We start from the raw sequence: 26,385 nt of genomic DNA on the forward strand, positions 1-26,385 counted from the left end.
GTGTGTGGTAAAATTTCAAAGCAGCATGAAAATACAGAGTCCATTGCCTTTGCCAGGGGGGAGTGTCTGTGCGTGGTCAGCTTCTGATCTGGGTGGTGTGGAAGCTCATTCCTGCCACCTAAAATAAGAAAAATCATCAAGCACCAAACGTGGGCTGCACAGCATATCGTTTAGGCATCGTCATCGCAGTGAGTGCATGCGCAGTAGTCATGTCACAGGATGTGCAAGGTCACGTTGGGCAGATTCAATCATATGCATCCTGCTGCAACTAGCGTAATGCAAATACCTGTCTGACCGATCTACCAGGTCATAACGGCCCAGCATCAAATATTCTCCTCCTATCTTCAGTACAGAGTGCATTATTAATACCATAACCTGTTGGGTCGTTGACTACTGGAGAAATCTTGTATATTGTATATCGAGACATTTTCTCAATATTTTGTGATGAATATTATTAACAAATGACTTATTATTCGAAATTATTTGTTTGCTTTCTTGATATTCTGAAATCATTTCTTATTATTTTGATACCAGGTTTTTCCATAATTTTAGATCTTATTATATATATATTTTTTTTATATTATTTTTAGATCCATTCTTGTCATTATGAGCAACTTTCTCATTATTCAGAGACACTTTATGCTTTTGTAGTTAAAAAACGTAAGTGGTAGGAATTACCCTAATTTTTGTGATTGTTGAGAGACCTGTCTGTCTGTCTATAATTTATTTTATTTTATTTATTTATTTATTTATTTGCATTGTTTATCACAGAAAACTGCAACGAGGCCCGAGTGTCATTCAGAAGCTCATTTCCCAATCCCGCTGCAGATCCAGCACTTTTCTTATCAATTTATGAGCAGTAATTTTTCTAGGTTAAGCCAGGAAAGAGTGTGAGGTGCTGGAAATAAACATTTACTGCAGTGGATTGTGGACTTTTCAAGAAGTGCTGACTTCATGCATGTGGAATGTAATTCAGACAGCCAATCAGCAGTCTCTGAACATGCAGACTGACCAAATCAGTTTTATGTCTGAAGAACATTAAACTTGCTTCTGGGCGGATGTGCTACTGTTAGCGCTGCATTTTTATCAGCCTTGAGAGTTTTTTTTTTTTTTTTTTTTTTTGAAAAACATCAATTCATTAATTCATCAATTCATTTTTAGTATCAGATTCTATAATCAGACATTCTGGACTGATTGATTTAGTTCAGTCGAGACCTTTCTTAAATGATGATTTATAGTGTTTAATATCTTATAATCCAGTTTGACTCTCCTCCCTGACCAATCAGCTGACCATTCATCCTGACCCTTTATCTCAGTCCCTTTAAAACACGGCAGTCAAGTCACTGTGTGTGTGTGTGTGTGTGTGTGTGTGTGTGTGTGTGTGTGTGTGTGTGTGTGTGTGTGTGTGTGTGTGTGTGTGTGTGTGTGTGTGGGTGGGTGGGTGGGTGGGTGGACTGATATCTGTTGTTTGCCAACCTCTGATGTGTAATTTGTACAGTGTGGTGAATGTGCTGTGATTGGGTCTTGGGCATGTGTACATTAGTGTTGGCCTCCTCCTCTTAGTTCTGAACGCACAGTTCGGTACTGATGTAGAACCAAAGAAAGGTACTCGGTTCTCTCTTGGTGGTACAATGAGACTTTTCTGCCATAGTTTAGCTTCTAACCAGTAAAGATCTGACCGGGGTGGATTTCCACACATGGTTTTGGTGGCGGCGGCGGCAGAAAATAGACAAATGCCTGAAGGAAACGCATCTCAAATGCAGTCAAAGCTCTAGAACCACAGATATTGCGCTAGATATTAAGTTCTAAAATAGTTTCACTGCCCTGTTGCCTTCTGAGAACGCTCCACACTGCTGCAGGCTGGACCGATGCCTGTAATAAACACCCAAAAGACGTCAGGAGCAGCTCTGCTAGAGCACAGCGGTAAAAACAAAGGATCGGACCTGGACCAGGCTTTAAAGAGCTGACTCTTGATCCATTAAACCGTGCCTGGATTCACTGGGTCGAAATGGGACATGAATGAATCGAGCAGTATAAAGCTGCGGCACGTTAAATCTGATGACAATACTAGTAATTTGTCCTTTTTGTGCAGCCCTAGTACATCCCAGTGCTGCCCTGTGGAGAGTCTTCCTGTAGGCTTGTGTTGGCATCAGGAGAAACTCCAACCGGCTGCTTGAGGTGCAGCTGCTCACAGGAGCAGATGGCAGCGGTTCAGAGAAATTCAGTGAGTGGAGTAATTATTCGTCTCCTGGGAAATTACTTCTTATCTTCTTTCAGGAGGTGGAAAAGCAGTGTAAGGCCCATCTCCACCTCCCTTTGCTTTTTGGGTTCTAACCAACCTGTCTGATAAAACATGATCAGTCTAGAAAGAACAAGACCTGCACCTCTGGAAAGGCTTGTGCCGCTGCTGGGTTCCTCTGAGGGACCATCTGAGCTATCATGCAGCGTTTCATCTTCACATGCTTCACATACAGCCTATCATAATGGTATCGTCCATAGAGAGCACAGATACCATGAAGCTTACTGACGTTCTTTTATTTATTTATTATTTTAGATTTCATTATTTTAGATTTCATTATTTTAGATTTTACATTTTCACTTTTTCCATGTTCTGAAACTGCTTGTTTAAAGGCCAGGCATTTGACGTTCACTACCTTTTTTTACTCAGAGACGTGGACCTGAATGTGAAATTGCTGCACTTTTTCTTTCTAAACTGGTGTTTTTTTCACTGGTTTCAGCTGTTTGGTCGATCTTAGCCAGATTCTGCTTCCCTACCCGCACGTTTCTGCACTGGGGCAGTTTTGAAACCTGTCAGATGTGCAGTAAACGCTGTTCTTTCAAGTCTTAGAGCTTATTTGGGATACAATATAAAAAAGTGCAACCTATAAAAAGTAGAACACTATAAATATCAGGATTTATAGCCGTCAATGACGTATTAAGTCAGGGCTGGTATCGGTATCAATACTCAGTATCGGCCGATACTAGGAAAAGTGGTATCTGTGCATCTCTAATACTGAATAGTATTGTGACTACGAATGAACTATGGCTGTTCGCTTGTGGCTGCTGTGTGAGCTTGGGGCTGACTGACTGATTATCTATAGTATTTAAATTGTTTTGTTGTAAAATATTTAAAGCTCAAATGAACTGAAATCATTACCAGTTAAATATGAGGCACATTTACAGCCTCTCTTTTATTAAAAAAATGTATTCCGATTAGACGCCACTGTCTGAATTACAGAAACCCTCCTTATCTGGTTACCCTACAAATTCTGTCCCAGTCAGTTGCGTTCCCAGTGCTCCCAGTGTTCCCACGGATGCTGTTATGAATATGAATAAGAATTAGAATGGAGAGAAGATTCATGCTCTTGCAGGGCTGCCAGCTGATTGGTCAAGTTAATGAATTCACTTTATTTATTTATTTATTTTATTGTGGTAGTATTTACTTCTTTAAAATGAGGCAAACATAATAAAGCACTTATGTACTTTATATAATAGTAGGGATGAACCGATCTTGCTTTTTCAGTTCCGATACCGATACAGATACGTAAACTTTGAATATCTGTCAATACCCGACATTGATCTGATACCATTGTTGATTTAATAAACTATATTAGGATTCACTTAAACATTACTTTACTAATTTTGTAAAACAAAATATAACATATTAACACACAGATATAAATGCACTAAATTGCTATTTATTGATTATTTATTATTAATAAAAGAAACAGTGGTGCAGGACCTTGACACAACATTCAAATTCAAAATAAAAAAAGGGGTCAAACTTCCTAAAATATATTAGAATTCATGAAATGTATCAACCAAAACTGAAATAAGTAAATAAGTAGCTTCACTTTGTCAAACACACAAACAGTAATCAATCTTATTTTAACATTTTTTGCATAATTCAAAATAAAATCTAGCAGCTGAACCTGAGAATAAATATAAGTAACTCGGTCAAACACACTGATGTTTAGTGGGTGTTTTCTCGTGGCTGGTAGCTTCAGGTAGCTGAAGAATGATCGTAATGGTGATGAATATTTAGTTATTTCAGGCATCTGCATCTGTGGGTGCAGCTGTCTGCAGATAAGCCACGGGAGACGTCAATATAAAGGATAGGGTGACCTCTCAGTAGGGGTCTGTGTGTCTGCTATATTTACTTCCTGGTGTTTGATTTCCATTCATACTATCGATCGCCCAATTTTGTTACGGAACTTTCTTTGTGGTCAGTCATAAATCTGCTTCCGTAGGCCGGAAACGCTGCGCGCCTGTTGTTTATATAGGAGATGGATGAGTTGTGGTGTAACAGAACCAACCCTAACCTTAATGGGATAGACTGTTCAGTAATACAGATACTGGTTACAGAGTTATTGGTTTGTATTAGGACCAATAGGAGTCATTTTCTAGGCGATGTTTTTGAAGATGACTGATAAAATAGACTGAGATTATGGATTAAATAAATTAAGTCTTATATAATATAAATATTTACAGTGTTTTCTCAATTTACTGCTGAAAATTCCACTTTAAGACTAGCTTTAAGCTGGTCTGAGCTGGAATTTGATGGTGAAGGTGGTTGAAAAACTTGCCCTAGTAGGATAAATCAGCATAGCTCTTGACCATAGGTTTGCATTAGCATGAGCAACTTGACCAAGCTGCGCAGTTTGGTAAAGCTAGTTGATTAGTTTGATCTGCCTGCTCATGATGGTCATGTTAACTAGCTAAACCAGCAAAATAAAACGAAAACAGACCCTATACTGGTCAGCCAAGGCCTAAACTGGTCAGCCATCTCACCCAGCTTTACCAGAGCAGGTCTGGTCAGGTCAGTTTTTTAGGCTTATTGTCCTTCTATTTCTAAAAATAAATGTTTTATTCTGTTGTACTAAAAACAAAATAAAAAAAAAAAAAATAGTCACAAAGCTACATAATAATGAGCCAAGAACTCCAGAACTCTCCAACATTGTGGGAAACCCCCTGAAAATGAGCCCCCAACAGCTTTAACCCTCTTGTTTTGTTGCGGGTCAAATCAAGTTTAAAAATACAGGAATATTCTTGTAATTATTTTTGAAGCATGAAACCTTTTTTGTTTTTGCTGCTGGGCTGAATTGGTATAATTAACATGTAAATGGACTAATATATTACTAATTTAATGTGTTCAGTTAGTTAGAATATAAAGTTTGGACCGAAAGTAATTTATTCTCTTCTCAAAATCATCTGAAATAAACCACATTGACTTTTACATTTCAAATAAAATTGTGAAATCAATTAATATTAATTGAGCGAAAGACGAAATATTCTACTTTTGGATGATTAAACATGGGCCGGGTCGATTTGACCTGGCAGTTCCTCACAGCTGAGCAGAATGGGAGGGTTAGGAGAGTAGATGAGATTCTGAAGATTCCTCAGTTCAGTTGGAACAGATACACCTTTGTGTTTCCTAAAAACACACCAAAAACATGCCAACAGACCCAGCCCTGTCTGAAAAAGCCAGCTTTCCCTCATGATCCTGTCGGGACATGCTGGAACTTCACTCTAGTTTCCCCTCTTACCCCAAACCCAAGATATGTTGGGGGCCGTTTGCCCCTTTTTTAGACGTCAGAACCTCAACCACAGTTCCATAGTTTCACAGTCTCCAATCAACAAGACGGGTCACTCTGTATACCAGTGGTCTCCAGCCCTGCTCCTGGAGGCCTACCTTCGCACCTTCGTCTTTGGATCTACCCCTAATCCGCCCCACCTGATCCAACTATTTACTGCCTTCAGAAGTCCTCGCTTGGCTGGCTGAATGGCAGGTGTTGGCTTGGGGTTGGAGCTGCAGGCGTCTGCCTCTCACTGAGAGGTAAACACAGCAGATCTGGAGCTCCTGTGGCGGTGCGCGACACTGCAGTGAGTTAAATGGACTGGGTTGAAACTCCCAGCCCTACTGGAACCATTTGTTTGAGCGGTCTTTGGTATGCGAGACTGGATGCTTGATTCGGGCGTAGTCGCTAAGATCAAATGGCCTCCTGATATTGGCAGCTCTTCTCACTCTATTTAGGGTTGGGGATGGTTGTGTTGGGTATCTCCGGTCCTGGCATGACTCACCGTATTCCTGAGCGCCTCTTACGAAGCCACTCTGTCCAGGCCTTTGCTGCTGAATGCCGGGAGTGGTTTCTCTTTCAGATGTTGGCTGTATGTAGTTTAGTGCATCGTAACTGAGCATGATGTAGGAATGCAGGACTCTGGATGTCTCCGATTGGCTACAGTGGGTCTGTGTGCTGAAATCAGGGGGGCGAAGAATTCTGGTCCAGAAAGTACCCCACCTCTAGTTGACGAAAGTGCTTAAATTTTAGAGTATAAAAATATATTCCTGCTTTGATCTGAAGGTGCTGATGCTGCTGAACCTATTTAGGAATATTAGAATTGGTTAAAAGTATTAAATTAATATTTAATATAAGTCTCAAGCTTTTTACATATTATAATTCTAGCGTAAATCATAAGAGCTTGGTGGTGTTGTTTTTCCCTGGTCTGTTTTCCACTTCCATTTAAATCTTCTTTACTTTATTTATTTATTTATTTATTTATTAAAAATGGTCTCAAAGTAATTCATCTGAAATCAGAAGGTGATGAAATTAAAGAATTCTTAAAAAATTGTATTCAAATGGTTGAGGACAGGGATAGACACACTACAGAAGCTTCCAATATAATGGAAGTTGAATATCTTATGAAGATTAGTAAGCTCCCTGGACAAAAAATAAGCACCTTGCGCGTTTAAAGTGGTAGTAACTTCAGGCTCTGTACCACCTTTTTAAGGTTTATATAATTATTTATGTTTGTTTGTTTGTTTGTTTGTTTACACAAAAAGGGTTTTAAGTATCTCCACTGTTCAGATGTTTCTATACCTAGATTGTCTCAGTCTTCTCGGTCAGTGTTAAAACTCTCAGCTTCAGCAGAAATGGGTTTCTGCTATTGAACCCCAGTCAGGATCAGTCTTTTACTCACAGATCATCATCTGACCTTTTCATTAATGATAATCATTAATAAATACATTATCATCCATAAGCCCTTTATAATGGTGGTCTTCTTCTATTATAAAGTATCTCTCTGTAGATGAATTGTCTTTCAGTGTGAACCTGTGCTGGGGACGTTGTGCTGCATTACTATAGTGGCTTTAATGAAGTGGAGTGTGTACTGTGTGTCCGTGCCCCGAGGAGCAGCCCTGTGTATCATATTCTGTGGAAAAATGTGCTTCATAGGTTTGCGGATCATACAGCCAGTCTAACCTGAAACTCTTCCCTCCACTGACTTTCTACAATTCAGCCCAAAGAGTCTCATCCGTTTCCAATGTCTGATCTAAACATTAATCATTTGCTCAATCTGATGCATAAATCCCAATTCATATGACATCACTGTTTGGGCCTGGTTCATAAAACACACCGCCAGATTTGCCATGATGTTCAAAGGAATTTCTACATTAGATACCCCATTCATATGGTTTGTTTACATAATATTTGTATTATATATTTGTTATATTTAAATTGCTCATTAGTTTCTGTATTTTAACAAACCATACTCCTAATTCTGAGATTTTCTGTCCTGTATATAATCTATAAACTTAATCTATAACTATAGAGATATTGGCAGCTCTTCTCACTCTATTTAGGGTTGGGGATGGTTGTGTTTGGTATCTCCGGTCCTGGCATGACTCGCCGTATTCCTGAGCCGTATTCTCTTACGAAGCCACTCTGTCCAGGCCTTTGCTGCTGAATGCTGGGAGTGGTTTCTCTTTCAGATGTTGGCTGTATGTAGTTTAGTGCATCAGAACTGAGGATGACGTAGGAATGCAGGATTCTGGATGTCTGGGATGGGCTAAACCTAATTTATAACTGAACTGAGCTTCTAATTCTCACTGAACCAAACTGGATTTCACTGCAACACAGTACTGACACATAACATTTGCACTATGATGATTTGCACAGCTGTACAGATGTTAGTGTTCTGCAAATGTTTGTATAATTATATCTGTACATATTATAGTCATGTTTTTAATGCTCTATATTACTTTTATTACCTTTTTTTTACGTATTGTGTAACACATTTTGCGAAATTAAGAGATTCTGGTTCTGTATGGTGCTGATGTTGTACATCGATATGCAGCTCATTACATAAGCTCATTTACATGCTGATTTTAGCTGGCTGTAACTGAGGTCATGTATAAAAACCTCACAGTGGTAAAGAGAGGGTGGTGCTCTGGGCATTGCCACTATAACAGTCCTGAGAATAGAACCAGTATAGGACCAGTACCACCGATTCTGGTCTGAAGTGTTTGATGTGTTTGTAAAGTTTCATGTGTTTAAGCTTCTTGTCTGTTTAGTTTTTGCATCTTTTGAGACTGACGACGTCTCTTCTCTTACAGGAAATCGACATCTCTGCAGACTGCAACCACGTAAGTGCTCAGCAATGGTTTTCTGAGATTTTGCATTAGAGAACTTGAGCTAGCATTAAAAGCTAATGGCTAATCACCTGACTAATTTCAGTCTGATTGTTCCTGTTAATGTTCTCATTAAACTCAATGGCTCGGTCCATGAAGGAGACACATGGTCAGTTTGAACAGATGAGTCATGAGTGAGTCACCTTCTGCTCTGTGCAGGGCTCCTAACTGCAGTGGCTAAAACAGCCCTGTAATTTGGGCTCCTTGTTTAACTTCTGTATATATATGTGTATATATAACTGGAACATGTGAAGGTTATTGATTTTAAGAAGCTAAAAAGTAATAATATTGGTGAATAGATCGCGTTCATGTACTGTACTTTATCATCTATATATTATTTATCTAATAATCAATCTGAGCATTATCTGTCTATTAATTATTAAACCACTTGTACACCATTCATAAGTCATAAATACAAATCATGCTTGGACAGCCATACACATGCATTCGTTAACAAGCTGAACATTGTGAAACTTTTATGCCTTTTGGAAATCGTCACCTTTATTTTCTTAGATATTCACAGTAACATCTGTGTGGACAAAAGTATTGGGACACATTTCTTAACCATCTTCTTAATCATCATCTTAATCAAGCCCTCAGCCCTGCAGTCTGCCTTTCTTCCACACATCAGTGAAAGAACGGAAGGTTCTACAGAGCTCACTGAACTCCAGCGTGGTTCTGTATGTAATAGGAGACACCGCTGCACCAACAACAACAACAAGTCAGCTGGTGAAGTTTAGACCTTCCCTCCTAGATCTTCCTCCATCAGCTGTGAGTGGTGTTATTATTGAACAGTGGAAGAGTTTAGGAGGAACAGCTCACAGAGAGCAGCTCAGCCACCGAGTGTCTGTCAGACCACGTAAAGTTACAGAGCGGGGTCAGGGCCGAGTGCTGAGCTCAGAGCAGAGTGCAGAAAAGCCTCCAACTGACTCAGTAACTGCAGCAGAGCTCCAGACCTGCTGCTGCTGCTGGTAGAGCCTAGAGCAAAGGAGGACCAGCTCCTTATTAATATTAATGCCTATGGGTTTAGAATAGAATGTCAGCAAGGTGACCGCTAGGTGGAATGAGTAGGTGTCCCAATACTTTTGTCACACAATACTTTTTGTGTACACTGTAAATTGGAAATGTTTTTCTGAGTAAAAAAGCCTCGCTCACTTAGGCAGCATGTGATTTAAGGTCATAAAGCAGTAAAATACAGTGTGCCGAACCGTATCCGGCTCAAAGCACACCTAATAAACATTCTCCAACATCCCCAACAAACCCAGATGCTGGGCTGGTGTTCCATAACTGGCTGGTTGGGCAGGCTTAGAAGATTTTATCCCCGTTCTGTCTCATGTTTCTTTTTAGGAGCATAAAACCAGATGCCAGGGCCGGAATGGTCATGTTTGGTGGAGAATGTTGGTTCAGTGGCTGAAGATTTACATTTACTAGCTGTGGAATCACACAGTGCAGCTTTGTGATTCCACTTTTTTTTTCCTGCAGTGTTTAAAACATTTAGCTGCGGATAAGGAAAAGTCTTCACTTGGTAACATCCCCACATGACGTTAATGGACGTCTGGAGTGTTGGGGATTGGAGGTATAGGCTCATTGGCATTGTCTGAGGTCAGACTGATGGCACTGTTCTGAGCCGCCTCTGTCTCACTGAGCAGGGCCTTCACACACTCTTCACACATTTGTCCTGGCAGCAGTCAAACATGATCGAGTCAGTGGTCCTGCTGTGGAAGCACCTGGATATTAGTCTCTAACTCTCTCCATGTCTTTTTTTTTTTTCCTGCAGTTGCTGTGGAACTACAAGCTGAACCTGACCACTGATCAGAAGTTCGAGTCTGTGGCGGTTGAAGTTTGTAAAAGTACGATATCAGAGGTGAGTTGAAGCCGCACCGCCTGATCAGGTGATATTACTGCACACGTTAAACATTGAGCTGTGTGACCTGCTCGTTAACTTTGCTTAGGGAAGCAGGTTACTGAATTACGACCCGGCAGCTGAAGGTGGTCTCCTCCACTGCTTGTGGCTGCTTGCGTGTCCTCAGCTCACCTGCATCACAACAAAGTGTGTGTGTGTGTGTGTATGTGTGTGTGAGTGCATATATTGCTGAGATGAGAGATCTTCAATGAAGTGATCGTCTAGCTTAGCATAGCATACACCATCCGCCACACCGCTTTCCTCACTGCACACTAGGGTTGGAATCTCTTGCCTGGCCAAACACCAATAAGAGTCCATGGGTAAGACTCCTAACTCTGCATTCTCCTGCCTGTCTGCTTGGGGGTTCAGCAACAAATGCTGTAAATACGAGGCTGAATAAATTGATTAGCCCAATTATCACCAGTAGCGGCTGTTATCATAGTTCTGTTTGTGTTTATTCGTTTTTAAATCCACACACGTGTCTTTATTTTCCCTCCTCAGATCAAAGAATGTGCAGATGAGGAGAGAGGTAAAGGCTTTCTGGTGTCCTGCCTGGTGGATCACCGTGGGAACATCACAGAGTATCAGTGCCACCAGTACATCACAAAGATGACCAGTATCGTCTTCAGTGACTATCGCCTTATATGTGGCTTCATGGACAAATGCAGAGAAGACATCAATACCCTGCACTGTGGGAGCATCACCACTGGAGAGAAAGTGAGCATCATGAAGAATTTTTTATAAAACCTTCAGTTGACCAACCAATCAGGTTTATCGCTGGATAATTGCAGGTTTTGGATAGTCACCTCAGTACAGTGATCTGATTCAGCATGCGCGCCTATAGAAAACAATATAAACTATATAAAGCTGCTACAATGGTTCTTTGAGTGATGCAATAGAAGAACCACTTTTGGTTGTCCACTTCATTGAGAACCATGTTTGTAAAAAGTGAGAACCTATACATTGGTTTAAAAAAACAAAAAAAAACAAAACAAACACAAAAAAAAACATATATATTTGTTTAATATGTTTATGGTTCTTTATGAAGACAAAATTGGTTTCTATGGCTTAAGTCACTAATAAAAATGGGTCAAGAGTCCAGAACCTGGTTACGGGACAGGTTTAGCGGCCCAGGACACTCGCAGAACAATCACATGCACTGTAAATGTCACAAACAGCAACCGGAAAAGAAAGAAAGCGAGTCTGAGGAAAGCCTCAGATTTACATGGCGGCTCTGAAAAGAGCAAAGTGGAGCCAAAACCGAGCTGTTAGTCAGAAACGGACCCGCAGAGGTTCATTCTTCTCAAAGGTAGTCGTAAACCAGTCTCATAAGTTCTGAGACAGCAGTAATGTTGAGCAGGTGAGACTATGGGACGAATTATTAAGGTCTTTGTTTTTTAAAAATATTTATTTATTTATTTATTTATTTATTTATACTTGAAATAAGAAAAGAGTATTTATAATCATCCAGTTATAAAAAATGAATATAAATATTGTGTTGGTATTAAACCTGTAATTTAATTGGACAGTCAATTATTGACTACATACACTGTTGATAAAACTACTAGGCTACTTCAGTATACTGGAAATGGCACAGATTCATAATGCAGTTGGATGGTAGGATGTTTCGAACCCTGGATCCAGGGAATTTTCTCTAACTGGACCCTATTTAATTTAATTATATTAATTAAATTCCCTTAAATAATTAAATACCCCTGTTCTATTGCACACCTTTTTCTTTTTCTTTATTTTAATAAGAGAGTAGCGCGTGTGCAGTGGATTTATCTGCAGTCTGTGCTGCTTCAGTAGTGTTTTTCCACATTTGCTCTTGAGACCTCTGTGAAAATCCCCTTTATTTTTGGAGGGAATAATGTTTGGCCAATATCACAGTGAACGCAGAGTATAACCCCACCCACCCAGGTCAAGGGAGTAGCCTGCTTTCAGCTATGGACTGTAAGGGAGGGGACACTACTGCAGTCAACAGTGACTAAGACTTAGCATCCGAGCGTTCGTCTGAGTAGCTTACGGCATCTGTAGCCTGAATACAGATGAGGGGCAGTGGGGGGCTCAGCAGTGGTTAGAGCTCCGGGCTATTGATGACAGGGTTGCGGGTTCGATACCCGGGCTCGGCAAGCTGCCACTCTCGGACCATTGAGCAAGGCCCTTCATCCTCCCTGCTCCCCGGGCGCTGGAGTTGGGCACCTTTCATTGTCTGGTCAGTGTTTTATCGCTGGTAGTTCGGCAGGTAAAGCTCTAGTAGCAGATCACACGTTACTGTGTTGTGTTCTGATTTACTGTGAAATGGGATTAGAGGGTGGTTGCTTGAAAGTGCTTTAGATATTAGGTGCCAGGAAATCCGAGTGGGTGTGGAATCCCTTGCTGATTTTCGTCCACATTCTTTTAATGGAATGTTATTGTAGCTACTCGGCCTCTCGGTTTGTCTTTCTCCTCTCTCGGCTTTGCTTTTTCCTTTCTTGTGGTAGGATCCTCTGATGTTAGCGTTTTCATCAACTCTTTCGTCAACTCTTCATCGGTTCTGTTCCCTCCTCTACGCTCAGGATCTGCACTCTCAGGGTGAGGTCATCGCATGTCTGGAAAAGGCCTTGGTCAGGGAAGCGGAGCAGCAGGAGAAGGCTCACCAGATCAGAGAGGACTGCAAGAAGGCCATAATGCGGGTTGCTGAGCTTTCGTCAGACGACTTCCACCTGGACCGGTTCCTGTACTTTGCCTGCAGAGATGACCGGGAACGCTTCTGTGAAAATGTACGCCCACCACAATCCAATCGCCACAGTCGTCTGATTTATTTGTTTATTTGTTTGTTTGTTTTGTTAGTTGTTCCATTGTCTTTCCTTTGAAACCAATATGGACCATTTTGTGATTGATACTGATTACAAAAAGCTTACACGCTAACATTAATAACAGATATTGACTAATATAGCCTAATATGGTAAAAAAAAATTAAACAGTAGTTCATTTAAATGACAGTTCATTATTAAAGCAACATTATGCAAGAATGTGTTTTGCTCCAGGGCTTCCCCTATAGTTGAGGAGTTTAATAAATTTATATATTTATATTTATTTATTTATTTTATATATATATATATATATATATATATATATATATATATATATATATATATATATATATATATATATATATATTTATTTATTTATTTATTTATTTATTTATTTATTTATTTATTTATTTTCCGCTGCTACAAATGCAACTCAAACTTTGGGCGCCCCTCTTGGGCAGCTGAACACATGCATTTCTGGACAAGCTGAGAGCTGCAGAAGCTTGATCTGAAGGTAGAGCAGCATGTGGGCTGAGGTGGTAAAGTAACACTACAGGATTTTACACTAATATGACTCTATGGGTTCTGCAGTGTTACATAGCAGTTCTGGAGAGAGGTTCTCCTCCTGCAGCTCCACCACCAAACCTCCATAGTGCAGTAGCAGCAGCAGAGCTCCGGCCCAGAGTGGGAATGACAGAGACACCGTTCTCCCTGTTAGTCATTGGAGCGTTAACATGATCCTGAATCTGCTGATTTAGGGTAAAATTGCTGCCTAATGTTGCTTTAAGCTATTTTTTAACCCGTTAGTCAGAAACCATTTGAATAATGTAAATATTTTAGTGTTGAGGGGTGGATGGTGGATTTTCTCCTCTTTAATGTTGATTTGCGCTTGTTTTTTTTATTTTACTACTGTAATAAATAAGCAGGTGGTCACTGCAAACTTGGCAGTCTGTTTAAAGACTCGCATTTAAAGCTGTTAAAATCGTAGAAGTGACTGTTTTCCCCTCCCCAGAGTGTCTTTTGGTAACATTAGAACACAAGCCACGAAATCCACTGGATGGAAACACTTGCTGACATTAGCCACCAACTGATATAAGCCTGTATACTGGTCATGCCCTACCCCATCCAGCATCCGCGTTCCTCATCTAGTCTCATTTGTTCCTTCTGCTGACTGACGTCACAGATGGCCAAGTAAAGATGACTGACAGCTGACCCCTTCCCTCAGGCCTGAAATCAGCCTGTCATGGTGACAAGGTTAGCTGATGCGATTGCAGTGTCTGAGTCTTGAGGCTTTTGAGGCCAGTCCAGTCGTAGGTGGACTCGAGGACTGGACTTGCTTGAAGTGCTAACGACCTCTGTTCTCCTTTTTTCTCCTTCCAGACTCAGGCTGGAGAGGGCAGGGTCTACAAATGTCTGTTCAACCACAAGTTCGAGGAAGCGATGTCTGAAAAGGTGTGGCGCCCATATTGCCGTTTGTTATTCTTTCATATTCTGTAATATTCAAGTGGTAAAGCAGAAATCAAGTGAAAATGGAGAAGTTTTGTGTCCAGAAATATGATTTTTATTCATTTATTTTTTTTTAAATAAGCAGAGAAGCAGAGTTTCTTAGCTGCTCCATACAGAGCCTGAGGAAAACCCACAGGAATGCATGTGGCAGTTTGTGGTGCAAGTGTATGTCTGGAGCCTAAATAAGCATGTCTGTCCACAGTGCAGAGACGCCCTGACCACTAGGCAGAAGCTGATTGCTCAGGACTATAAGGTCAGTTACTCACTGGCCAAAGCCTGCAAGGCTGACCTCCGTAAATACCGCTGTAATCTGGACACCAACCTGCCCCGAGCCAGAGAAGCTAGACTTTCATACCTGCTGCTCTGCCTGGAGTCTGCAGTGCACAGAGGTCAGTGTGTATGTATGTGTATGTATGTGTGTGTGTGTATGTCTGTGTATGTGTGTGTGAGAGAAAGAGAACCCTTAATAATGTAGAAATGGATAAAGTGTATAAATGTTGGCTTTCTGCATAGGAGGAGTCCTTCTACGAAGCGGGTACCGTTTATGTCCGCAATGTTTGAGATGCATTAAGTGTTTCCAAAGCTCAACCCAACCACCCCGTCACACAGAATAGATAAGGAAAACTAGATAATTTTTATGAATTATTTTATAATAATAATGCATAGAATGATCTATCTGGCATGTGTGCTATATATCAGAAACCTCACCACATGAAGCTCTTATAGCATGAAATTCACCACCCTGTCACTTTTATTAAAATAAATATTGTGAATGTTGCGCCCATGTCTGAATAAAGCGAGTAACAGTGATGAGGATTTATGCCTGATGTGGAAGATATGTTGTTTTGAGGGTGAACTTGTTGAGAATTAAAAAAATTGCAATGTAGAAATGGCACCAGTTTCATAAACTGATTTAAATTGATTTAATTGATTTAAATTAAATTTGACCTTTTTAAAAGTCTATTCTTCACCTACATTGATGCATGCTTCAACTAGCAGTGAAATGCCTTGATGACCGTCTGGTCACATGAAACTAAAGGATAATATACACTTTTAAAATGAGCACAACACTGCAGTGAACCCTATCAATCTATCAATCTTAAAATATTGAAAATAATGTCTCAAATATAAATAAATAAAAAGATATAAATACAAAGATAATAAGATATATTAAATATATAGATGCATAAATAACAGTATACATATACAATATGTTAAAAATAAATTGATGAAGTGAGCAGCTGGTAAACTGTCAAATATGAGGATATAGTTGAGAGAGTGCAAAGTGCAGCGTGCAAAAAGTAATTGTGCAACACAGTGCTGTGCAGTTTGAGCTGGAGGTAATGGATGGTTAATAAATAACAAATAAAATAGATGGCTAATAATAAAAATAAATAAATTAATTAATTAAATTTAAAAATGTGTGTGTATATATATATATATATATACACACATACTTAAAGTGTGGTGTCAATTGTTATAAGTAATTATAAGAAAAGAATGTCCCAGAAAACCTTGTATTTCCCTTTTGTCTGAACCTGTTATGGATTAAATTAAAGGATTAAAGGTTGTTTCCTTATTTAGGAGCTATAAGATGGTTAGAGATGATGGACTAGCCTAGACTACTACACTTAACTACCCTAATGAAGTATTGCTACTTAAGTGGTTGTGTTTTTGGAGATATGAGGTTTTTTGTGACTGTGATGATGTAGTAAGTATGTGTAAATAGACCTAGTTACTCCTCTGGTTAAGGGCCGGAGTAGCTGCTTCAGTAGCTGTATATTCAGTGTTGTCTTGCTGTCAGCACTTTGTTTATATACGTGTCTCGTGTTCCTCCCTGGAGATAACAGCCACTTCATTTGCCTTCGCAGCTCAAAGCAACTTTTGTGTTCTGCAATTAGCCGAAGCGGTGAGGTCTATTTCCTTTTACAGCAGCGTAAACAACACAGTGAGGGTTTCGAACCTTCCTGGCCGCTTGTTTCAGTAATTGTAGCTCTATCTAAGCACACCTCCACTCCGGTTCCTCAGCTGTACTGCAAATCAGGAGGCTCACTGTCATCCAAGTCATCCAATAAGTGTGTGTAAGCTTTCTGCAGTCGTGTGTTTGTCATCATGCTCCTCGCATTATTATTAATGTCTCCTGCTCCTGTGTTTTGCCTCAGGCCGCATGGTGAGTGGTGAGTGTCAGGGGGAGATGCTTGACTACAGGCGGATGCTGATGGAGGATTTCTCCCTGAGCCCGGAGATCGTGTTGCACTGTCGGGGAGAGATTGAGTCCCACTGCTCTGGGCTTCATCGCAAGGGACGCACCCTCCACTGCCTGATGCGAGTCGGCCGGGGGGACAAGGGCCCCGTGGACAGCCTCTGCCAGAATGCTGTAAGCACGAATACATCTGGAAGCAAGTCACGTGGTCTTCATATGCAGACTTCTTAATATATATATATTATTATTATTATTATTATTATTATTATTATTATTATTTATACTTCAGCTACTTAAGAAGTCTGTTTATGAAGACCATGTGACATATATATATATATATAATGTGTGTATAGCAAAGCTACTCCTCAATCCCAGACACGTGGCACATTACGCACTGCGCGGCTATTGAGACCACACCCCCTGCTGCACTGTCCGTTCCTCCAGCACATGTACAGCACATGTCCAGATGATTTCTAGAAACCTAGGGAAATACGAGGTTTTGTGGGACATAAATGATATGTATTGACATGACGTTCATTAGTGTTATTACATTATACAATATTAACATTATACATAATTATTGAGCTCCGCATTCTCAAGATGACATGGCTTCTTTTATGACCTTACGTTGATATAAGGGCAAATATGCATAACAGCCCTCCTCTCCTTTCTCCTTGTTGTGGAAGTTGAATAATGTAATTATGATGATGTATTATTGAAGCCTTTAAACTAAAGTGGTCAACTTTTCATAATCTCTTCATTAAGTAGAATTCACTAAACAGGTTAGTGGAAAATGAAAAATCTACAACTTTATGTAGACGTCAGTCTCATAAAGTCTACCTCCTTTGAGAATTATGCTTCATAAAAGGGGTTATCAGTTAAGAAAATGTCCAGATGATTTCTAGAAACCTAGGGAAATACGAGGTTTTGTGGGACAGTGACTAGATCACTGGACATTCTTTTCTTATAATTACTTATTATATACTTTATATATATATATATATATATATATATATATATATATATATATATATATATATATATATATATATATATGTGTGTATATGTATATATAAGTAATTATCAGGGGGTGTGGTCTCAATAGCCCTGCAGTGTGTAATGTGCCACTGGCCTGGGATTGAGGAGTAGCTTTGCTATTCAAATGTTTGGATATCATATCATATATTTATTTTAGCCAAGATTCTGCTTCAGTAGATTTTTTTCCCAACTATATGAACGTTTCTCACCTTTAGCTTCAAATATTCCCATTAATATTCCCATTGTAAACTTCCTAACTTTGAAATTTCCCAGTCCTTTTACAGGAATTTTGCAGGTTCTTGAGATTACCCTTTTAAAAACAACTCCAGACACGCTGCACCTATATGAAAACCCGGCATCTCCTGTTCCTAGGAGACAGCAATAGTGAAAGAAACGGGGACGGACTTTATTTGCCCATTTTTATTGGCTATTTGTATAACTCAAATATTGCGATTTGAGTCGTTGATCAGCTTCTGCTAGATAACCTCCAGATTCCAGTAATGAATAAGTCAAGTGTTTAATATCCTCTGCCAGGCACTTCCTCTGTGACTAAGACCACGGCGTGTTTGTGTTCTGTAGCTCCAGGCACTCATCCAGTCTGCAGACCCTGGTGCTGATTATCGCATTGACCGAGCACTCAATGAAGCCTGTGAGTCTGTGATCCAGACAGCCTGCAAACACATCCGCAACGGAGACCCTATGTGAGTCCTGCTACGTACACTGACTCTTCTCTGTACACTGCTTCATGTGTTGAGCTTAAAATGTTGTTTTAAGGTTTAAAGGCATTGAGATGAAGCTTGAGGGGCTTTTTTTGTCCTCTTTACCACACTGGACTTCTTGGGTTTATTTTTTTCCTTGTTCTTCTCCTGAATACTTTATTAGGCAAAGAAAAACTGAACTGGAGCTGGTTTAATTAATAGTCCATGTATAATTATACTGTGAAACTTTTATCAACCTTTTTTCAAGTCTTTGCAGAGAGGAAATGGTTTAATGATGAGCAGCCGGTACAGAGCTCTACTGCAGGCTCTATTATACACTTACTGAGCACTTCATTAGGAACCAATACACTACACTGATACTGGGAAGGGCCTCAGTTCTTTATAGCATGGATTCCACAAGATGTTTGAGATTCTGGTTCATGTGGATGTGATTGCATCTTGCGGGTCCAGGAAATCTTTAATGCTGAAGATCTTGGGTACTACCACATCTCCCGAGGTGTTCTACTGCAGTGGTGCTCATACGTTGTAGAGCGTGTACCACCCACGATTAAACCAAAACCTCCAAGTTCAGGATTGAACAGTTCAAAGTGTGAACAGAAGGCTCCGGTTCTATCTGGTCCGGCTCCGAGCCTCATTTGAGCAAGCCAGTGATGACCGAGGCAAACCACGATAGGAACCAAGACCACAAAAAAGAGTAACCACGCCTCCTTTGGTCGACCTCAGTTAGACTGATAAGACCCTTATAAGCACTGACTAAAGGATTCTCTTAAAGAAACTCTTGAATAGCTATGCTGCTGCAGTATTCACAACATGACATGAGACGTTTTATGTAATAAATGATATGTATTGGCATGACGTTCATTAGTGTTATTACATTATACAATATTAACATTATACATAATTATTGAGCTCCGCATTTTCAAGATGACATGGCTTCTTTTATGACCTTACGTTGATATAAGGGCAAATATGCATAACAGCCCTCCTCTCCTTTCTCCTTGTTTTGGAAGTTGAATAATGTAATTATGATTATGTATTATTGAAGCCTTTAAACTAAAGTGGTCAACTTTTCATAATCTCTTCATTAAGTAGAGTTCAACAGGTTAGTGGAAAATTAAAAATCTACAACTTTATGTAGACGTCAGTCTCATAAAGTCTACCTCCTTTGAGAATTATGCTTCATAAAAGGGGTTATCAGTTAAGAAAATGTCCATCACTTGTCCATCGCAACTAGGACTGCACCCAACGATTAATGATTCATTTTTTTTTCTCGATTAGTCAATTAATCTAACAGCTAATTTTTAGATTACTCCAATGGGAATGTGTTGAATTAAACTAATTTTTCCAAAATAATGAAAAACATTCTTTAATATTGCAATATTTTTTTTCTTTAATCGACTTTACTTAAACACAGGGCACTATTCTGTAACACAAAATACTTTAGTGTTAACAGCTTTACAGTCAAGCTTAAAATCTCAAACCACAAGAGATTAAATGATTTAAGTAAAAGGAATAAAGTGAAACACATTTAACAATCTAATAAAATAACATTTTAGAAATTGAATAATTATAAAATTTTATAGTAATAAAAAAATAAAAAAAATAATAATAATATATATATATTATATATATAATATAATTATATTGCAGTATTTTCTGAATATTTGTTTGTTGTTGTTTTTTTTTACTAAAACTAGTACATTCTTAAAGAATATAAAAAAATGAGTGCAGTTTCAGCAAAATAAACTTTTTCCTAACAAAATGACTCACACACACAGTACACAATACCACTCTACAAAATCACACATTAAAAAGACTAAAAGACAAAATACATGTATCCTACACACCTCACGGAAATCTGACATTTTCTGGACTATATATGTTGTCAGAGCGATTTCAGAAGCAGCCCTGTGTGTTTTAAAGCTCCCGCAGTATCGAGAAAAGCCTTGGGTATCTACACTGGACCATTAAGAAACAGTTAGCAGTGCGACGTCCTGTGTGAAATACTCCCACGCTCTAGATGCACGCAGGCAATTTGTTTGTAGCTTAAGATAAATCCATGCTGTCAGTAGACGCAGCCATCTTTGCGATGTATCGACGCATCTCCCCAGCCTTTAACGCATCTATGGAAATATTGCTTTATAAATACATTATTCAGCGCTTGTGTTGAATGTGTTATGAAGCCTTTATGTAGGTAGCCTTAAAAATTATATATTTCCAAACTTCTCGAAATGTTCATTAAACCAGTCTGACACATTGCAGTGTTGGGAAAAGTAGAGTACTTCAGAGACTTTCTCAACTTCAGTCTCAACTCCAGCTCCACTGGTGGTGGTGGTGGTGGTGGTGGTGGTGGTGGTGGTGGTGTTTTGGGAGTGCTGGGAGGAAGGGTGCCGTATTTCAATCGATTCAGGTGGGCGTCTGAATAGCTAGCCTCCTCCTACCTGAATGGGTGCTGCATAATACACTGGTGGATGGTGTCTCCAAAAATGTTCAGAAAGCATGTGCAGCCTCTGTTCCCTTGATGTTGTCATGCAATGGCTGGGCCTGCAGGAGAAGCCTGACAATTACAGGCCACCACTGTAAGTGTGTCTGTGCGTATGTGTGCAGGATCCTCTCGTGTCTGATGGAACACCTCTACACTGAGAAGATGGTGGAAGACTGTGAGCACCGGCTGCTGGAGCTGCAGTATTTTATCTCCAGAGACTGGAAGTAAGTCGCAGCTCTCTCTTAATGAGCCTCTACATGATACTCTTCTACAGAAACGCTGTGATGCTCGCTCCTCTCCTCTCCTCTCCTCTCCTCTCCTCTTACTTTTAGCTGAAAATAATTGATTGGGGTTTTTAATAATAGAGGAAGAGCACAGTGAAGAGGGACTAATAGCACTTTGCTTAATTCTGAGTGGCAGTGATCTTTTTTTATGTTTTTAATTAAAATAATTGTTGTTGGCAGCGATAGCTGTTCTCTCTCTCCGGTGTTTGTCTGTGGTATGAGCTGTGACATTTAGAAGTTGACCCTCTTTATCAGTACGTCTCTCTTCATGTTTTTTTTTATGTGCACCGAGACGTTCAGGTAGCCACGAAGCTGCGGTGTAATAAAGGCTTTTTTCACTGCTCGTAATGTCATTCACAGCCCATTAGACATAAGTATTTTTTAATTGGGATACTTTGAAGTGGCAATTTGGTTTCATTACCCATTGTGAACGACTGCCCACTCTACCCCTTGTAGTGAAGCTCCTGCTTCAGATGACTTGAATGGCTGAGATCCTGATGTGATCTTGGTGGTGGATTGTAGTGGAGAAGGCACAGCTGCATCCTCTTATTCATGACGGCAGCACGCTATATTAGACTAGCTGAGAGATTTTTATTGGCTTCCCCTGATTTTAAACCTCATAATGCTGTGACACCCCTTTGCAACCCTGATTAGGGGTGTAAAAATGCATGAATGTGTTTTTATTTATTTATTTGTGTATTTGTTTGTTATTTATTTATTATAATCAGCAAACAATATTGTATGTCCTCATTTTGTTTTCAAGCATGCACATAATTGTTATTTTCATAGATTTTACTGTACATTATTGTATATTGTATAGATTTATTTTATTATGTAAGTAGTTCAGTCAAGTTTGTGCACATTTAGTGGTTATAATGTTTTGAGAGAAGTTGTTTCTTCAGTCTTCTCACCAATTAAGCCATTTGCAGTTCCCTGCCACTAGCCAGGTCTCCTCGGGTCATACAAACCAATCCTATGCTTCTCCAGAGTTAAGTAAAAGCAACTCTGCTCCATCCGACCTGTCCAGAGAGAACAATCCAGCCAATCTTGAAATCACTAGAAATCAAGCATGTGATCCCCTTCATAGCGCTTAGACAGTTGCGCCACTCCGGAGCCCCCACATATTGATAGTTCCAAAGCACCTCACTGACCTGGCTTGTAACTAACAAACTCACCCACAAGAGGGCGCTCATATTACCGCCCAAGTTGCTTTCAGTGCTTTGTGTCCGTGACACCGTGTCCATGTTTAAAAAAAATAATAAAATACAAATAAATAATACCTCTAAAACCTTTACATAGTACTAAACTGTTCTAAAACCTGAACGAAATGAAGATCCGCCACCAGACGGCGCTCAAATTAGTAGCCAAACGGCTTTCAGTACCTCGCTGACCGCCCTATGAACTGTGTTCCCCATAGGCTCGACCCGGTCTTGTATCGAAAGTGCCAGAATGATGCTTCCCGGCTCTGCCACACGCATGGCTGGAACGAGACCAGCGAGTTGATGCCTCCGGGTGCCGTGTTCTCCTGCCTCTATCGCCATGCCTACCGCACAGAGGAACAGGGTAGACGGGTAAGCGACAGCTGCGAAGCTGTAGGCTTCATTTGCTCATACTGACCTTTTTAGTTTTGTCATTCCTGAATGTTCTGAAATTGGAATACATTTCACAGAAACTCTCATCACTGACGACGATGATGATGATAATTTTATTAAAAAGTGAAAAAAAGAATCTTAAGCTTCAATGGAGATTAATGCAAAATTAAATAGAGTAGAGGAGATGCTTTTGAATGGTATGATTGATAATGATGGTGGCAGGTTGTGCAATTCTGTAATTTCTCACACTGCAGTAATGATTCCCATTGATCTAAGAAATGGAAGAAAGGTGAAAAATCATGAAACCTATTTTTTATTATGCAAAATGAAACGAATAAGCATTATTAACTTGGATACGTGTGCGATTGTCATTCTGCAGTGTGTCACATGGGTTTAAAAGATGATTTAAAAGATGATTTTAAAAATGAGAGAGAGTGTATATTAAGAGGGGGAAACGAGAGAGATGTACTGACCCTTACTCTTTTGCAGCTTACAAGGGACTGCAAGGTTGAGGTCCAGCGGATTCTGCACCAAAGAGCTTTGGATGTGAAACTGGACCCAGAACTCCAGAAACGCTGTATGACTGACCTGGGAAAGTGGTGCAGTGAAAAGACAGAGACTGGACAAGTGAGTAAAGCCCTTAAAGCAGCATTGTGTGAAAACTGTTATTCCTTGTTCCTGGGCTCCCCCTACACTTGGGAAGTGTAGGGGCTCCTTCCACTTGGGAAGTGGAATCTGAGCTTTGTGGAACCTCTTAGGAAGGACATGCTTACATGCATTTTTGGACAAGCTGAGAGAGGCAGAAGCAGCATCTTACACTAATATGACTCTGGTTATGCAGCGTTGCACTGACCGTTCTGGACACTGATGTCCTGTCCACTTCACTAAAGTTATGGGGAGCAGTTTGCAGCATGCTGAGCCTAAAGTAACCATGATAGAGCAGCACAATTATTTTGCACTATTAGAGCAGCACATTTATTTTAAAGCTGCTGTTTTAAGGTCAAAATGCTACATAATGTTGCTTTAAAAAGCCCAGAAAATCATAGATACCTCTGGGATCCGTCATTAGATGCTATGTACAGAGTGTGTGGTCGTTGATATCGACTGTCTTTGCTCTTCACAGTGATTTTTAACAATGATTAAAAATACACAAGATCAGGAGTACGACTGTCTGTGATGATTTTGCTGATGTTCTAGTTCTGTTTTGTTCATTCATTTCTACACACCCACTGTTTTCCAGGAGCTGGAGTGTCTCCAAGACCACCTGGAAGACCTAATGTCAGACTGCAGAGATGTGGTGGGCAACCTGACCGAGCTGGAGTCTGAGGTGTGTACTTTACTGCATGTCTGGAAAAAAAATCATACAAACCATCTAATAAACAAGTGGGTGTCCAATGTAATGTCATGTAAGGCGAATTAAACCAGAGGCAGGTGATATCTGCCCAGTATCATTTATTCTGCCCCTGTCTTCTATACACAGAGGGCATTAACAGTAATATTATTAATATATTATAAATATAATTCACATTATCAACAGGATTATTATTGATCTGGTAAAAATTCCTGTGTTTATTAATGTCACATTAAATATCATTGCACAAGAAAATATCACAATGTCAGTATTTTCTAATATTGTGCAGCCCTAGTTATTTCTTGTAAGAGTCAACATTTTTAAAGCAGCGTTATGCGAGAGTTGGTATTGGTGCTCCTGGGCTCCCCCTACAGTTGGGGAGTGTAATTCACTTTTACACTGCAGTAAATACACGTACAGTTTAAATTGAATTAATTCCAGGTCATTTTGGTCCATTTCTTTTAGTGAAAATATACTTTATAAAATATTACAAATATTAGATATACTCTACTTAATATTAAAAATATTAGATATACTCTACTGTCTCTAGTCTGTCAACGTTTTTAAAGCAGCATTATGCCAGAGTTGGTATTGGTACTCCTGGGCTCCCCCTACAGTTGGGGAGTGTAATTCACTTTTACACCACTGCAGTAAATACACATACAAATGAGGGCCCCCTCATGAACAGCTGTACACATGCATTTGTTGACAATCTGAAGTTGTTTTCACATATGAACTCCTGAAAATGTCTGTATAATCAGGTCTGGACATTTTTCTGCAGTTGCCCTTTCACATGTTTAGAATACAACTGAAGGATCTCAGACAGGATCTCACTACAGGAAATGTTCCTTGTGGTTTAGTCACGGGACGCCGCCTGTGTGGAGCGCACATGAGCTACAGCATTACCCACTGTGAATTCTCTGGAGATTTACTGCTAAAGTCCGGGTGATGTCCAGTATAAATGATTGCGACATATATGATGCCTGGTAATACTACAGGATTTTACACTAATATGACTCTATGGGTTCTGCAGCGTTACACAGCAGCACTTCTGGAGAGAGGTTCTCCTCCTGCAGCTCCACCACCAAAGCTCCATAGTGCAGTATCAGCAGCAGCAGCGCTCCAGCACTGTATTATAGTATCATCATCTCAGTATCATATTTTTTGTTATTTGCAGGACATCCAGATTGAAGCGCTGCTGATCCGGGCCTGTGAGCCAGTCATCCAGTCCCACTGCCATGTGAGTTCAGACCTCTCTCGCTCTCTCTCCTTCCTCAGTTTAATTCTCGAATGTTTGCTTCAGCAAGATTGTGTTTATTATGAGTTTGCCTGTGATCCTAATTCAGCCTCCCATGGCTTTACGAGGCCTGACTGCTCCTGTCAGGATAATTTTCCCGACTTGTTTACTTCTCTAAACGGTTTGAGTGTAATTTAAATTTAATCAAGCAAACACTTCTGCTTCTACTTCTACTTCTTCTTCTTCCACAGGATGTTGCAGATAATCAGATAGACACAGGAGATCTGATGGAATGCCTGGTGCAGAACAAACACCAGAAAGAGATGAATGACAAGTGTGCTGTGGGTGTTACACACTTCCAGCTGGTAAGATGTTTATGTAGAGCCTTGGGTATTAATGCTGAATCAGTGTTCCTCAGTTCTGTGGGATGGGATATGATTCAGAGAATTGGCTCTGGCTCTGCAGACGGCTCTATTTGCTGTAAGTGTGTAAAGCAGTAACTAACGCTAACTGTTCATTTTCTTTTGTAAATTCAGATTCAAATGAAGGACTTCAGATTTTCGTATAAATTCAAGATGGCCTGCAAAGAGGACGTCCTCAAACTGTGTCCGAACATAAAGAAGAAGTAAGTTCTATATTGTGGTAGTTTAGCACTTTGTCACTGTCTCTCACAAACCTTGGTAATGCTCAGGAAAGAGCAGTATTGTACTGCATAATAAATAATAGAGCCCACCAACGGATAAGCTGTCGTGTAAATCAGATGGATCTTACACTGGGGATGGAAGTCTATTGTAGATCTCCTTTA

General features: G+C 39.9%; 1 protein-coding gene across 1 annotated transcript in view; it reads left to right on the plus strand.

Annotated features, from left to right (window-relative positions):
- glg1b (golgi glycoprotein 1b) overlaps positions 1 to 26,385 on the plus strand; it is a 52,059-nt gene that overhangs the window by 13,886 nt on the left and 11,788 nt on the right. The window contains exons 2-16 of the mRNA XM_072695215.1: positions 8,393 to 8,422; positions 10,245 to 10,331; positions 10,872 to 11,087; positions 12,929 to 13,132; positions 14,546 to 14,617; positions 14,874 to 15,060; positions 16,834 to 17,048; positions 18,492 to 18,613; positions 21,239 to 21,340; positions 22,818 to 22,971; positions 23,482 to 23,619; positions 24,233 to 24,319; positions 25,521 to 25,583; positions 25,832 to 25,945; positions 26,117 to 26,205. Of these exons, the coding sequence (XP_072551316.1) occupies positions 8,393 to 8,422; positions 10,245 to 10,331; positions 10,872 to 11,087; positions 12,929 to 13,132; positions 14,546 to 14,617; positions 14,874 to 15,060; positions 16,834 to 17,048; positions 18,492 to 18,613; positions 21,239 to 21,340; positions 22,818 to 22,971; positions 23,482 to 23,619; positions 24,233 to 24,319; positions 25,521 to 25,583; positions 25,832 to 25,945; positions 26,117 to 26,205 (1,880 nt within the window). The remainder of the gene's footprint in view (positions 1 to 8,392; positions 8,423 to 10,244; positions 10,332 to 10,871; positions 11,088 to 12,928; positions 13,133 to 14,545; positions 14,618 to 14,873; positions 15,061 to 16,833; positions 17,049 to 18,491; positions 18,614 to 21,238; positions 21,341 to 22,817; positions 22,972 to 23,481; positions 23,620 to 24,232; positions 24,320 to 25,520; positions 25,584 to 25,831; positions 25,946 to 26,116; positions 26,206 to 26,385) is intronic.

Source organism: Salminus brasiliensis, chromosome 13 (assembly GCF_030463535.1).
Source record: "Salminus brasiliensis chromosome 13, fSalBra1.hap2, whole genome shotgun sequence".
In the NCBI taxonomy this organism is placed as follows: domain Eukaryota; kingdom Metazoa; phylum Chordata; class Actinopteri; order Characiformes; family Bryconidae; genus Salminus; species Salminus brasiliensis.